Source organism: Erinaceus europaeus, chromosome 6, assembly GCF_950295315.1.
Source record: "Erinaceus europaeus chromosome 6, mEriEur2.1, whole genome shotgun sequence".
In the NCBI taxonomy this organism is placed as follows: domain Eukaryota; kingdom Metazoa; phylum Chordata; class Mammalia; order Eulipotyphla; family Erinaceidae; genus Erinaceus; species Erinaceus europaeus.
Genome location: NC_080167.1, coordinates 49,486,544 through 49,503,378, shown reverse-complemented (window position 1 = coordinate 49,503,378; position 16,835 = coordinate 49,486,544). Strand labels below are relative to the sequence as shown.

Genomic DNA, 16,835 nt, shown 5'->3' with positions numbered 1-16,835 from the left:
TTTCAATTCTTAATGGCCTCCCACATTAAAACTTCACAGACACTTCCCTTCCTCTTACATCCTCTTCCCAATGTCAGTTAAATAAAAGGCTGTGAATTTTAAGCTTCTTCAAACCACCTGCCTCATCTTTTGGGTGCATAGAAGTCACCGTGAGTTCAGTGAAACTTCCAAAGCAGTCAATAGTTATATGAAAAGGAAAACCCACCCCCTTTACCAGTCCCCTGGGAATTACCCCCAAAACACAGAAAGACTCTTTGACAGGTAATAAAGCAGACTTCAGGAGTTAACTGTCACAAAGGAGTAGATGATACTGGTTTCTGTTAGAAGGGATGCAGAAAACACTATGGTGGGTTCAAAGAAATTGCCAGACTGCATTTTGTCAATAACTTCTATAGCAATCTCCATACCAGAGCCCCAGTGGAGATGTCCTCACCACCATGGCAATACCAAATTAAGTGTCGTTTTCCTCTGCAAATCCTAATACCTTTAACATGAGTGATCATTTCCATATCACATCCCTGCTTTTGCATTTATTGCCTCTTCTTTCTATCACCCTAGGTGTTTCCAGGGCTGTGAGCAATGAACTTTCCATCAGCCACATTCTCACCTAATTAACCCCCCTGATTACAATAATTAGTATTGATTCCTTTTTGAATGACTTCCGAGGCATCCAGGCACAAGCTGTACTTGCTGTAAAGTTCTCAATATACCTATTAATCAAACACTATTCTTTTTTTTTTTTTTTTCAGACCCAGGGAAATAGTTGTGGTCATGTAGCCTCATATTTTTTAAAGGAGAAATGGTGAGCTTTCCTTTGGACAAATAAAAGAATACTCATGTGTAGAGGTGACAGATCTCAGTCTAGGGCTGCTTGGACACATCTTTATGCTCCCAACCCCTCCAGTGTGAAGAGACTCAGGATGCAATCATTAGACTCTATCCCGTTTGAATCTCTCACTACTCCTTTTCCTGAAAGTTTGGCCTTAGACTTAAAATTGACTGTAACATTTGTTTAAGTCACTGTCGAGGCGGCCATCACACATAGAAGCTAATAGTTGGAGAGATTGTATCTCTTGTTGCTGGTGTAGAAATAGATGCAGGCAAGTTTGCCAACTTAAGATAATCTCCCTTCCTTCAGGTTAAAGGGGGGAAAAGCATAGAGCGCTGTATGTGCCACACTGGAATGCATGTGTGTGTGTGTGTGTGGGTGGGTGGGGGGGTTTCCTCAATTCTGATAGCTGGCAATGGAGCAAACCACTGTAGCCAGCCTCGGGGAAAGGGGCACCTCCTGCCTTATTTTAAAACCTAAGACCACCCACAAATAAAAAAGAGAAGATCCTGAAATATATCACGGATATTTTCTAGTTCTAGTTCTTTCTAGTTCTTTATTCCAACAAGCTATTTAGGGAGAAACAGTAAGGAGAACAGATGACTACTTTCCTCCCAAGCCACAAAAAATTTGCTTTGCAATCTTTGTTTTGGAATATAAATTTCCCAAGAAAGCAGACTCTAGGTGTTCTGGTAGCGGTGGGCCAGCTTCAGATATAAAGCTTCACCAATTACCTTTTATGAGCTCATCCTAAAAGCAATTATTGGCATACCCGATGGAATGAGCCATTGAGATCCCATTGGAAGTAAGAGAACATAATAAGTATGCATTAAAAATCCACTCTACTCACAATGGATAACTTAAAAAAACACTCTGTTGCAGATATGGATGCCACCAGGCTTTGACATTATTGTCCACAGAAAACGTCTACTTTGGAAACCAATTTGTTGAGCCTATAATAGTAAGTTTATTAATTCTGAAGTAAATGGTGCATATATTTCAACTTAAGTTTAAAAAGACAAAGGTGCAGACCCAAAGACTAAAAAATAGTTCATGTTTCATAAGTGTGTTGTCATAAGTAATATATCTCATCCCTTGCTTAGTGGTAGTATCACTAATTTAAACCATAAGCTAATCCATTAAAAATATTTGTAACTAATTTCTTTCCCTTTAAAATAATTTCCCTCTATTCTTAAAAATTAGGTCTTGAATCTTCCTCTATGAATTTACTAATATCTTTCGATTCATTGCTCAAGAATAAATAACTAATTAAGAGCAAACTAGTAAAGTGTTAGAGAAGATACTTTCTTTATGAAAACCAGTCTTAGATGATTTTTATGCAAACCAATTACCATTTCATATTCTTTTATATTTAAAATGAGAATATACATGTTGAATATTTGGAAAGTTTGAAGCAGTTTTTTTTTCATTTTCTCTCTCTCTCTCTCTCTCTCTCTTTCTCTCTCTCTCTCTCTCTCTTTTGAAGTCTCACTATTTTCACCAAAGCAACTGATGCTTATGGTATAAAATGAAAGATTTTTGAGGAAATAAGAAATGTTTGCCTTGTACAGAAATGCATTTTGTGAGCACATAACCATACAGCAAAAATCAACATATGCTGCTGAGACGGTTCTTTAGCCAAACAACTTAATAAACTATATAAAATTAGTTTGTGACCAAAATTATGAGACTAAAAGTTCTCTTTGGTTCTTGGATTTCCCAAGCTATGTATTGATACTTGGATACCTATAAATGAGGCAGCGACTGACTAGAAATTATAATTTACTTAAACATTAGAAATATTCCTCTTTTTGTCTCTATAATGCTACATTTCTAAGTCCCTCAAATAGAAAAAACATTGAATTCCTTAGTACTAAATACTGTAGGGGCATGTCTGAGAACAAGGTCTTGGTCAGAATGATAATAGTGTTACAAGCAGTCTCAATCAATAAGTTTCTTTCGGTAGTTAACAGAGAGTAGTTAACAATAAATCTCTAACTTGATTCAATCAACATAGCTGCAAAATGCAAAAAGCTCTATGAATGGTAGATATTAATTTTTTAAGTACAAATCTACAAACAAGCAGTTCTAAAGGTCTTCATTCTGTATAGTCTATACAAACAAGATTATAGCAGATAAAAAAGGGTGTTGAGAGAGAAAAAAAAAATCCAGACATGCATTAAGCTAGTTTGACAGCTCCATTGTTCAACGGTCCCATTGTCAGACCCAAAGATGTATTCAGTGCTACAATGTCTGCTAGCAAATAAACAAAAGACTACATTTTTCAAAGAAGGATGCCAATTCTACCATAATTCTTTCTATACTTCCCAAAAGGTTAGCAGTGGCTCATCCTCGGTATGCAATAGAACCCTAACACAGATGCAAGGCAACAAATATTTGCTTTCAATACATAGGGACCTAGGGCGCCATGCAGGAACAGAGGTCTTTAAACAGGTACACATTTTGGCAAACAGGATAAAGTGATCCAAACCTGGTAACACAGAAGGACTATTTAGGTAGGCTAAGTCCAGATTAGAGCGGTATTTGGAACGCAAGTCTAATATGGAGTCTCCTTAGCTCCTTTTTCGGCGATTATTCTGTGCAGAGTGCATAATAATGAAAGAGGCTTAGACATTGCAAAGGAAAAGACAAACCAAGAGCCAGATTCAGAGCCTTTAAAATTATCCAGTGGCCACTCACAAACTGCAGTGAGCAAATACATGATATGCTTTCAAATGGCAACTAGTACAAATATAACTCGCACAGAGCAGTGCTTTTCCTTTCTCTTGCTTGCTCTCTTTCTCCCAGTCTCTTGGTCTCAATTTCCTTTCCCTTGCTCTCTCTCTCTCTCAGTGTTTTTTTTTCCCCCTCTCCTAAGATAAAAAAGCTACTTGATTCTGAGCATGATTATTGTTTCAACCAGCTCCAGAAACTAGAAAAGCATACATTAAAAACAAAGGACACACAACATACCTTAAAAGCAGATCCTCATTTCTCATAGTAACAGCGGATTTGGGACAGCGCATGCTTTCTACACTGAAACACGGGTAGTCTCAACAAAAGCCAGTTCAGAAGTGCGCTCAAACATCAGTGCCACACTGGCTGTTCACTAATGCGCTCTCTCTCCCTCTCTCTCTTTCCCCACTCTCTCTTCTCAAGTCAAATTCTGAATAGTGGAGCAAAGGGGCCCCTGCAGCTTCACTAAGTAGAAATAATCCTCTCTGACAAGTTATGTTGTCTAGGCATATTTTTACATGAATACACCGGGCTGCCTATAGGGGTCTTGTTTGTATTCACTCAAGCCTGTCTGGTGTTAGTTTTCCTAATCTTTTAAAAATTGGGAAGAAAACTAAGGGACTCATTTACCTTTTCCTTACACATTTATTATCAAAGCCAATTGCACATTGTCTTTTTGCTATCAGCTCTGGTGAGCATGACAGAGGGCTTGGAAGATGGGAAGGGGTCAACGTGCTAAAGAGGCTTTTTGCTCTCTTTTCTGGGACACAGAGTTCACAGTTGGATTCATCTGTTCCCCCTCTCTTGTCCTCAGCAAGGGTGATAAGGTCAAGACCCTCAGTCCCACCCTGAGTCATGGATGCAGGGGCTAGAGACTGGGGGATAGGAAATATTTTAACTCTGTGTGTACCAGAGTTCTTGCAGATGGGGGGCATGATTTTGTAGAAGCAGGGATTCAAAAGGAGGTATGCAATGGTTCATTGTTTGGTCCAACCAAAGTCCTAATGGACACTGGAGCATCATCCTTAGAAGAACCAATTAGATGCTCTTTTCCCAAATCAGAAAAAATCAGTTGCCCTATTTTGTTATGCACCCTGGGCTCAGCAGATAACAGGGAAATACCATTGTATTTCTGCTTATTGGAATGAGAATTCCATGCAGCTCAGTCAAGCAAAACAGCAAGCTAAACACACAGAGAGAGAGGGAGAGAGAAAGAGAGACAGAGAGAAGCTATGGGTAGAAAAGTCATTTGTTTAAAAGTGTCTAAGTTGGGGGCTGGGTGGTAGCACACTGGGTTTAAGCACACATAGTGCGAAGCACAAGGACTCATGCAAGGATCCTGGTTCTAGCCCCCACCTGCAGGGGTGTCACTTCAGAAGCAGTGAAGCAGGTCTTCAAGTGTCTGTTTCTCTCCCCCTCTCCGTTTTGCTCTCCTATCTCAATTTCTCTCTATCCTATCCAACAACAACAACAACAATAACAGCAACAATAGCAGCAACAATGGGCTAAAATGGTTGCCAGGAGCAGTGGATTTGTAGTGCAGGCACCAATCCCCAGCAATCACCCTGGAGCCAAAAAAAAAAAAAAGTATCTAAACTAAGGCTCTACTCCAGGAGGTGTGCTTTCAGGAAGCCAAGCATGTTCTCAGTGTGGATTTAACAGTTTAGAACACAACCCTGAACAAAGGTGGATCACTGATTCTGGGCCCCTCACTTTCAGACTCAGAATATTTCACAACAGTAATAATCTGGAGTTGAAACATTTGTAGGGGGCTGGGAGGTGGCTTAGCAGATAGAGAGCTTGTCTCAACACTTACGAAGCTCTGGGCTTGAGCCCGGGCACCACATGAGAACAACATGGACAGTAACAAAGGAGCTCTGTGGATGGAGAAGTAAAGCTTTGATGTCTTTCTCCTTATGTTATGTTTCTCCTTAACTATATAAAACTTAAAAACTGGGCTGGGAGGCCACTCACTAGTATTGTACTTGTGTGTAAGACCTTCATTTTATCACCTGGTATTGCACAAACCTTTTGGGTGGGAACAGTGGAGAGGGGGACAAAGGCATGCCTCATTTCTTTTCTATTTGAAGTTCTGGGATACACCCAAATATCTTGCTAGATCAGACTTCTACACTTAGTCTTGGCCCTCAGATATAGCTCTATGGAGCTATTCAGGAGAGTTAGGGAATGGGATATGGAGATTGGGTGGTGGGAATTGTGTGGAGTTGTACCCCTCCTACCCTATGTTTTTGTTAATTTATCCTTTCTTAAATAAAAAATAAATAAATAAAAAAGGCTTTATACCCTTAACTGTGCAGTCCTCTTGCTTAGCTGATCAACTGAACTGAGGATAATAACCAAGTTACAGATTTCAGTCACCATCCTGCTTCTGGATGGTGGCAGAAAGAAGGCATGATGGATGACTTGAAGTGGTTCAAACTAAGATGTGAGAGCCCTGTCTTGAAAACAATCAGGCTTATTCATTCCTTCCTTCATTATAGCAGATGGAATTTAGAGGGTGAATATGTAAAAACAAATTAGTTTTCAGGGGAGAGATATTACACTAAATCTACTATGCTCTTTTGAAGATAAACAACATCTAAATGAGTTTGGAACCAGTGAGATCTTGGAGAATAAGAAAAAATTGGAATCAGTTCTCTGGGCACTTGAGTTGATCACCAGAGGAAGACATTGCTGGCCCCTCTGTGCACTTAGGCAGTTAAGTTGGGGAAGCAAATGCTAATTTGTCTTGGATCACCTTGTAAGGAAGCTTGGTGTGTTCCGTGAATGAAAATATTAATAAGAAGTGGAATGAATGGACTGACACAGGCCACAGGTGAAAATACTCTGCAGAACTGCTGTCTATTTTCTAATGGGAGTTCAACATCAAACAGGTAGCAACATCTAGCAACAATGCATTTGCTCCTGCATTAGCTGATTCTTAGCAGTGGAAGCAGGTGAAGCCATAGTATATGGAGCTAGCCCTATACTGAAATCAATTATGGATCCAGAGTAGTCAGGGCTAGAATTGAATCAACTCATTGAATATTTTATATTCTCTCCACTTCTTTTCTAGTTTAGGGGACAAAATAACAAACTATTGAGGTGAAACTGTAGTGCTTGCCCAAGCTCCACTAAAATGATGCATTGAGCATTTTAGGTCCGCTCATTGAATATTCTGATTTGGGGTTATACAGACTGGTGAAGAGAAAGAAGTGCTAGTTTCAACATTTACATGCTATGGGGAAAGTACTTATTTTATACTTGGGATTTTGAGGACAGAATAATTTTATTCTCAAAATTCCTTTTTATGGTTTCTTGAACAAGTATATGAGGAGAGGAGCCCCACTTTTCATTCTTTTTATCTTTTTACATATATATTTATTTTATTAGTGACTTAATAATGATCAACAAGGTTGTGGGATAAGAGGGGTGCAGTTCCATATGATTCTAATTTAGGCAATCAGTTGGCATAATTGAGAACACTGAGAATCGTTGACATGCTACTGTTTTTACTGTTGTTGTTGTTTGTTTGTTGTTTTGTTTTGTTTTGCTACCAGGGTTATTCCTGGGGCTTGGTGCTGGTATTATGAACCCACGGCTTCTGGTTGCCATTTTTTCCTTCTTCCTTTTTAAATTTTTATTTCTTTATTGGGGGATTAATGTTTTATAGTTGACAGTAAATACAGTAGTCTGTACATGCATATCAGTTTTCCACACCACCATACCTTCTTTCTTCCTCTCTTTCTTTTACCTTCCTTTCTTTCTATTATACTTAGTAGGACAGAGGGAAATTGTAAGGGAAAGGGAAATAGAGAGGGAGAATGACACCTGCATACCTGCTTTATTGCTCATGAAGATTCTCCCCTGCAGGTAGTGAGCAGGAGCTCAAACCTAGGTCCTTGTACATGGTAATATGTGTGCTTAAGTAAGTGTGGCAACGCCCAGCCCCCTGTGCTGCTGTATTTTAACTTTCTGGAATTTGGATTTAAATCTTAATATCTTATTTGTACTTAGCTATCATTTATTTACATGTTTATTTTTATTACCATTAGAGTTACCACTGGGGCTTAGTGTCTAGACAAAGAATCCACCACTCTGGGCAGCATTTTTCTCCCTTCCTTCCTCCCTTCTTCCTTTCCTCCCTTTCTCTCTCTCTCTCTCTCTCTCTCTCTCTCTTTCTGTCTCTGTCTCTCTCTTCCTATATTATTAGAACAGAGAGAAGTTGAGAAGGGAGGGGGACATAGAAATGGAGAAAGAGACACCTGCAGACCTGCTTCACTGCTCATCAAACTTTCCTCCTGCAGGTGGAGAGCAGGGGCTTAAACCTGAACTCTTGCATATTTAAGGTGTACACTCAACCAGGTGTACCAATGCTTGCTTCCCTTTTTCACAGAGGACCTAGTGCTCCCTCCAGGGGGCATAGACACACGTGCACACACACACGCACATCCACCCACCTTAGCAAGGCATGGCTCTGAGGAATGTTTGGTGCAACAAATCTACTTTTCTAATCTGACCATAATAAATTTACAGCAGAGATAGTGATATAATGAAAAGGTGATAAAAAGTTGAGATCTGGCCACTAGTATCTGTCAATTCCTTTCAAAATTTTATTTTTGAATGAAATTGAGTTGATACTCGACAGAATAAACACCTAAGGAGGAAAGAGAACTCTTAATTCTCAGGTTGTCTACAATAGCACTTAATTTTTTATAATCCTGATTATTTTTTAAGTTAGGTGATATATCCTAAGGAACTCAACACATCCATCCAAAAAGATCTGTGTACACATATGTTCTTGGCAGCACAATTTGTAATAGCCAAAACCTGGAAGCAACCCAGGTGTCCAACAACAGATGAGTGGCTGAGCAAGTTGTGGTATATATACACAATGGAGGAATACTACTCAGCTGTAAAAAATGGTGACTTCACCGTTTTCAGCCGATCTTGGATGGACCTTGAAAAAATCATGTTGAGTGAAATAAGTCAGAAACAGAAGGATGAATATGGGATGATCTCACTCTCAGGAAAAAGTTGAAAAACAAGATCAGAAAAGAAAGCACAAGTAGAACCTGAAATGGAATTGGCATATTGCACCCAAGTAAAAGACTCGGGTGGGTGGGTGGGGAGAATACAGGTCCATGAAGGATGATAAATGACATAGTGGGGGTTGTATTGTTAAGTGGGAAACTGGGGAATGTTATGCATGTACAAACTATTGTATTTACTGTTGAATGTAAAACATTAATTCCCCAATAAAGAAATACATTTTTAAAAAGTTAGGTATGTAGGGATTTTTCAATTTTAATTTCCATTTTAAAAAGGGACTTATTTGGGTGGTAGTGCAGTGGATTAAGCGCAGGTGGCGCAAAGTGTAAGGAACCTGGCTCGAGCCTCTGGCTCCCCACCTGCAGGGGACTCGATTCACAAGCGGTGAAGCAGGTCTGCAGGTGTCTATCTTTCTCTCCCCATCTCTGTCTTCCCCTCCTTTCTCCATTTCTCTCTGTCCTATCCAACAACGACGACATCAATAACAACAATAATAACTATAACAATAAAACAAGGGCAACAAAAGGGAATAAATATTAAAAATAAAGAAAATATGTTTTTTTTTTTAAAAAGGACTTATTTTACTTGTTTGACATGAGATAGAGTACTTCATAGGAGAAAGAAGCCAGAATACTTCTCTGGAGATACATCAGTTACTGGGGACCAAAAGGGAGTTTTAGGCATGCAAACCCTGTGCTCTACTAGCTGAGCAATCACCCCAGGTCACAGGAAATGTTTTCAAAAGGATTAGAATACTAATTAGGTAAAAAAAAAAACAAAACTTGGTTTATCTCAGTGCCCTCAAAAATTGAATCCAGGACCTCATACAGTCACTGAGCTATAGTCCCAACACCATAACATACGTGTTTACTGTAGGAACTGAGATTTTGAGTTAGGGAGACAACATAATAGTGATGTGAGATACTTCAATTTCTGAGGCTTTGAGGTCCTAAATTCAATCCCTAGTACTACTATAAGCCAGAGATGGTCAGTGCTACGGTTTTTTTTTCTCTCTCTCTCCCTCCCCCTTCCCCTCCCCTCCCCCTCCTCCCCCCTCTCTCTCACACACACACACTCATTAAAAATGAATAAATATGGGCCCCTGATCAGATCAAATCAATGGGGTTTACAGTCAACAATATTTATACATCTTTCCCATATTTGGGAGCTACTCTCTTCCCTGATACTGCTTTCTGGTCCTTTTCCCAGCCATGACATCATCTCTCCAGACAATAACTTGGATCCACCTGCATATCAGATGTCAGGCTCAGGAAAAAAAAAAAAAACTAGTATAGTAATGGGCTCTTTGGAATATAACTAAAATAGGACTATTAACTATCTACAAAATGGAGAACCCCCAACTCTTCATATGAACTTTCCCAGGCTTTAGGTTTGTGATTAGTTAGCTATTTGTTTGCCTCTATATGTTAACTTTTTTTTTTCTTTCAGTTACCAGGTTCCAGATGCTCCATAATGCCAACCAGACCTCCCTGGGCAAATGTGTCCTGGAGCCCCACTTCCCCAGAACCCTGCCCCACTAGGGAAAGAGAGAGACAGGCTGGGAGTATGGATCAACCTGCAATGCCCATGTTTAGCAGGGAAGCAATTACAGAAGCCAGACCTTCACCTTCTGAACCCCATAATGATCCTGGGTCCATACTCCCAGAGAGATAAAGAATAGGAAAGCTATCAGGGAAGGGGATAGGATAAGGAGTTCTGATGGTGGGAACTGTGTGGAGTTACCCTCTTATCCTATGGTTTTTTTATTATTTTTTTGTCAGTGTTTCCTTTTTATAAATAAAAGTTAAAAAAAAAAAGAAAAAAGTGAAGAAAATATTTTAAATAATTTTTTTTTTTTACTAACAATGCTAACTTGGTGAGAGAAAAACTATAAAAGCATTTCAATGTGGGAGTAAGTGGGTGAGCTGAGAATCAGTGAAACTTCTTGACCTTTCTAGATCTGAGCTTCCAAACCCACTTTTAAATATAAATATGTTATATATTTATTTCTAGTATAGAACACAAATTTTCCAACTACAATTTACAGACTCTAACTTTCTTCTGTGTTCTCAACCTTGTCTTTGCATTTTGATATTGACATGGCCAAAGGAAGAGAAGACTCCATGGACATATGTTGTGTGAGGTGAACTAAGGCCTAGTGGAGCAAAGCCCTTCTCTAATAAAGCATAGTAAACCATGGAAATCCAGGCTGCCTCCAAGAGTCTTACCCTAAATAAGCAGTTATAGTATATGGAAGCACTTATGACATCAATCTATGTAGTATGTAGTTTCAAACACTATTCTAGTTTCTTTGGGCTACTACAGTAAAGTACACAGACTGGGTGGGTTATCAATATCAAATATTTATTTTTCACAGTTCTGGAGACAGTAAAATTTAAGACCAAGAACCCAGAATGTTTGTGTTCTAGTGAGGACCTTCTTTCTGGTTCCTAACTGGAAACCATCCACATAGTGGAAAGGAGATCTGGAGGTGGGTGGTGTCTCTATCAAGTCACAAATCACATGCATGAGATTCTCACTCTCAAGATGTAATTATCTCCCAGGGGTCTCAACTCCTAGTACCATCTTAGTAGGCATTAGGATCTCAACATATGAATTGGGGGTGGGAGACACAAACACTGAGGACATAGCAGATGCCAAAAATTACTAGGTCTAGTTAAGAAATATGCTTCAATCAAAATAAAAACGTTGACTAGGCTGTTGACTAGGGCTGGGGATGAATCATTAATAAGAATAGATATATAGCCCTTTAAGAATCATAAAATGCGGGAGAGTCGGGTAGTAGCGCAGCGGGTTAAGCGCAGGTGGCACAAGGCGCAAGGACTGGTGTTAAGGATCCCGGTTCGAGCCTCCAGCTCTCCACCTGCAGGGGAGTTGCTTCACAGGCAGTGAAGCAGGTCTGCAGGTGTCTGTCTTTCTCTCCCCCTCTCTGTCTTCCTCTCCTCTCTCCATTTCTCTCTGTCTTATCCAACAATGGCAACAACAATAACAGTAAAACAACAAGATCAACAAAAGGGAATAAGAAATAAATATTTCTTTAAAAAGAATCATAAAATGCCACATTTGTCAATAAGTATGTGTAGAGAATAAACAGTGAAGTATTTAGAGCCTCAAAAAGTCACTTAAAAGTAGGTATCAGATAAATCTAAGAGGTATTCAAAATTATTATAAAGAGTAATAATGACTACTTGCTGGAAATGAGGAAAACAATACACTTAGATAGTAGCGAGTGGCTTTGGAGAACTATTCCTGGGTAGGTAGAGAAAGGTCCATTAAAGAGAAGAAAGTAGACGACTCCCCATGAAAATAGACTATCATAAATAGTTTGGCAGATAAGGTAACTGATTTTGGTTTCTCAACTTCCATGGTATAACACATAACATGTTCATAGTTGGCCAAACAATTTTGATCTAGTGTTTTTACAGGAGTCACAGAGGTATAAAAAATCTTGAAAATGCCACAGGTGAGAATATATAAGTTAGCACCAACATTCACAGAAAAAAAAATGGGCCTAATAAATCATTGCTGTTTTTAAGATAGATACACACACACACACACACACACACACACACACACACACACACACACACACACACACACACACACACTTTTATGCTCAGTCGGGCCCAATAGAGAGACTTTGTAACCTGATGATTATCCATGAGTCTTAGATGGTCTGGGTGAGTTTGGTGCATTTAGGGATCCCTCTTGCTTTATGGTTTGGTCTAAGTAAATCCCCAAAAAGCAGCAGCATGAGGGTGACTGAAGGCCACGGGTGGGAGACACTAGTTTCTCTTATAGGAAGGTGATGTCAAGGAAGATTCATGTGCTTATAAGAGAGATAAGAGAGAAAAAATTAGGTGGTCTAGGAAAGATGGCTCTGAAGCTACCACAACATAGTCGGTACTCTTAACAAAACAATATATTTCTTCATGGTTGTTCTCTAAAATTACTTAAATGGTCTACTTATTTGTTTATTGTTTGCTTGCTCCTCTGAACCTGAGTTTCATGAAACAGGAGCCCTGTCCATCTTTTTCTTTTTTCTTTTTTGCCTCCAGGGTTATCACTGGGGCTCAATGTGATATAAATCCATTGCTCCTGAAGGCCATTTTTTTTTTTCATTTTATTGGATAGGACAGAGAGATATTGAGAGGAAGAGGGGGAGACAGAGAGAGAGAGAGACAGAGAGACACCTGTGTCGGGCATTAAGCTAGCCCCCATGCTCCATCCTGCATTGATGCTACTATGGCCTATTTACATAATTATTGTTTTGCCTGAAAGATCCCCACCCATCCCAATTGATCTATCTTCTTTCTACCTCTAGACCCACCCTGCCTACAGGGTAACATTAATCTCACTGGTTAAAGCCATTGCAACAGTTGCTAAGGAAGTTCTATCTTCCCAGCATGCCTTTTTCCTTTCTCCACCCCCTTTCCTAGCCATTTACGTTTCCGACTTGCCACTTCTGGTTTTATTCTATAAAAGCCACTTCTGTTTCTGGTTTCTCTCTTCTGTCAGAACCTAGAGGAGGTCAGGCGTGCAAGACCAGGACTCGGGTGATGGCGGTATTGGCTCCAAGTGGCTTAACCCACTGCACTCACACCTGACTCTGGGGCTCCGCATGAATAAAAATTTGTCTTGCTATCGCCACAAGCTTGGATCCTGGATCATCTCTCCCGCCAGCAAAGCTAGCCCGGCACACCTGCAGACCTGCTTCACTGCTTGTGAAGCGACCCCACCCCCACCCCTTACAGGTTGGGAGCCAGGGCTCAAACCAGGGTCCTTATACTTCTTACTATGTGTGCTTAACCCAGTGCACCATGACCTGGCCCCAAGCTCAGTCCATCTTACTATCACTTGGGAGACATTTTTATTATTCCCATTTTTCTATTTCTTATTAGTGATTTAACAGTGTTTTACAAAATTATAATATTTTGGGGCATATATAGACACATAATGAACACTTGTTCAATGGCTGATTTAATTTTTAATATATATTTATTATTATTGAATAGAGACAGAAAAAAATTGAGAGAGGAGAGGAAGACAGAGAAGGGGTGAGAAAGATAAGACACCTGTAGACCTGCTTTACCACTTGTGAAGTGTCCCCCCTGCAGGTGGGGGAGTGGGGGCTCAAACCTGGATCCTTATGCTCCATACTATGTACACTTAACAGGGTATGTCACTGCCCAGCCCCCTGCAGGTGTTTCTCTCAATTTTTCTCTGTCTCTGTGCACTTAACCAGGTGTACCACTACCTGGCCCCAATGGCTGATTACTTTGTGAAGAATTCTTCTTGGTCATAGACTTCCAGCTACAGAAGCTCATCTGTGAAATGCTCATTACACTCTGCTCGGGCAGTCATGAGGTCAAGACCTTGAATGTCTCTCTCAGGACAGAGAGATTAGGCAAGTCCTCTTTCGCACTATAAGGACTTTCATAGACTCATTGTGATGCAATAAATACCTTGTTCTTTTAATTTTATTTGTGTGTATTGTTACTAGTGCTTCACTACTCTGGGCTGACTTTTTCAGATACATAGAGAGACAGATGCATGGGGAGGTAAGAGAAAGCATAACACTGAAGCCTTCTCCAGTGTAGTGGGGGACCTAGGCTTGAACCTGGATCACACACAGCAAAGCAAAACATTATCCAAGGGAGCTATTTTTCTGATAGTAACACATAAAAAAAAAACCTTTAAAGCAAGATTTATATGGACACATAGAAAATAAAGTGAAAAGTGGGGGTAAGGGTGTATTCTGTGTTCAGAACAGGGAAACACCAGAGCAGATCAAGGTCACATATCTAAGAGTTGAAAAAGCCAAAAGCAAAAATCATTTGATGGTGTCTGCAAATTTTTCCAGATCAGATTTCAAGAATCACAGGGAACTATAAGCACTAGACTTGGATAGCAATTTCAGGATAAAAAATTTTAAAAAAAATTATTTTAAGCCAAGGGTTATATACTTAGAGAAAAGTAGACTTACCACTATTTAAGTTTGAAAGTGAAGGTATCTATCACCCAGATCAGTAAGACTTTGTGTCTATTTTTAATTCCTTAAGTAAAACCATGATTTGGTGGGTAGAAATATGCACGGATTAGAAACTTTGTAAGTAAAAACCTAGAACCCAAGTGAGTAAAAATGTCCAGAGAGATGAGTGTTGAACACTTTCTCTAGAGTCCACTGACATCTTACCACCTCCATTACCCTAATTCATTCTCTCTCTCTTTTTTTTTTTTTTCCTCCTCCAGGGTTATTGCTGGGCTCGGTGCCTGCACCATGAATCCACCGCTCCTGGAGGCCATTTTCCCCCCTTTCTGTTGCCCTTGTTGTAGCTTCGTTGTGGTTATTATTATTGCCCTTGTTGACGCAATTCGTTGTTGAATAGGACAGAGAGAAATGGAGAGAAAAGGGGAAGACAGAGAAGGGGAGAGAAAGATAGACACCTGCAGACCTGCTTCACCCCCTGTGAAGCGACTCCCCTGCAGGTGGGGAGCCGGGGGCTCGAACCGGGATCCTTACGCCGGTCCCTGCGCTTTGCGCCACATGCGCTTAACCCACTGCGCCACCGCCTGACCCCCTAATTCATTCTCTTAACACACCTAAGGAATTTCTTTTTAAAAAACTTTTATTTATAAAAAGGAAACACTGACAAAAAACCATAGGTTAATAAGAGGGGTACAACTCCATACAATTCCCACCACCAGAACTCGGTATCCCATCCCCTTCTCTGATAGCTTTCCTACTCTATCCCTCTGGGACTTTCTATCTCAAGTCTCACTAGCTTAGATTCATGCTGCATATTTCAGCAGTTATAGCTCTGATATCAAAACAGGGTCACAGTTGCCTCTTGCTTAGAGTCAGCAAAGGTTGATTCTGGACTTAAAAGTAAGTCCAAGCCTCACGGCATCCTGTTCACATGTCCCACCTGTTCTTATGGCTTTCTCACCTAGCAAGCTATGCTCTTTGCACATGAATTTCCAAGTCTTTATGTGGGTGACTTTTCCTATTTCTGCACTTTTGTTTATGCTGCTTTCCAGTCTTTCAGTCTTCCTTCTTTTATTCTCTTTTCTTTTCACCCTCTTCTCTTATTTGCTTGCTTTTGAGACAGAGAGGCTGACCCCACTCTTTTCCAGTTTTCTTCATTTGCCTCCCTCTATCAATACTTGTGCTGTCTTCCTCTTTTCACTGTCTCCTGCAGTAATCATCTTCACCACCTGTTTGGGCAGAGGGTCCTCACTTTTCCTTCATGCCGTCCCTCAATGCAGGCAGATCCCTCAAGATTCCCACATATATATCACTCCATGAAAGACCCTTAGGTCTATAGCCATACCACCCTGAACACGCCCGATCTCGTCTGATCTCGGAAAGACCTTTAGACTACTCCAGGCAGTTCCAATCACCTCTCTTTCCTTGGAACTCTGCTGACTCATAATATATCATTACTATAAACACTGTGTTGTCTTTTGTCTCATCAAGATGAATACTGTCTTTCTGAGATAATTTTATGTTCCTTGAGAGCAGGAACCACATCTAGGATTTCTTTTGAAATCAATTTTAGATGCTTCCTACTATAGTCTCCTTTAATTAAATAAACAAAGGTGTGATTGTTTTTTTAATTTGTTATTTATTTATTTATTATTGGATAGAGACAGAGAAATTGAGAGGGGGTGGGGAGATAGAGAAGGAGAGAATCAGGGAGACACTTGCAGCTCTACTTCATCACTCATGAAGCTTTCCACCTGCAGGTGGGGACCAGGGGCTTGAACGTGGGTCCTTGCACAGTATAATGTGTGCAATTAACTAGATGCACCACCATCTGCCCCCCAATTGATTGTTCATCACAGTTTTTTTTTCTCTTAATTATAACTATGGCATCTTTCTTTACCTGAGATGACATTCTTGACTTACTTATTCATGAACACTTGAATTTTTGAGCTCCTATTTTTAGTATTTAAACCTAGTCTCAAGAAGATGCAAAAAATAAGCCTGCTGAGGGGGTGGGTTTAATTGGAGAGTTCTGCATATGTAGAAATCAGCATGAACAGGGTTGGAGAAATAGCTCACTTGGTCAGTGTGCTGCTTTGCTATGTGCATGACCAAGGTTTGAGCCTGCCCCTCACTGCATTGAAAGAAGTTTCAGTCTGTGGTCTCTCTCTATCCTCTCTCTCTCTCTCTCTGTCTTTCTGCCTCTCT

At 40.1% G+C, this 16,835-nt stretch overlaps 1 protein-coding gene across 2 annotated transcripts in view; it reads right to left on the bottom strand.

Moving 5' to 3' along the window:
* The window catches only part of CELF2 (CUGBP Elav-like family member 2), a 554,881-nt gene that overhangs the window by 304,050 nt on the left and 233,996 nt on the right, over positions 1 to 16,835 (bottom strand). Inside the window, exon 1 of one of the 2 annotated variants that reach the window (XM_007524613.3) lies at positions 3,803 to 3,903. The exons of the other annotated variant lie outside the window; for it this stretch is intronic. Coding sequence (XP_007524675.2) covers positions 3,803 to 3,855 — 53 coding nt within the window. The 5' untranslated portion in view covers positions 3,856 to 3,903. Of the gene's footprint in view, positions 1 to 3,802; positions 3,904 to 16,835 lie in introns of those variants that run through there. 2 annotated transcript variants of the gene reach the window in all.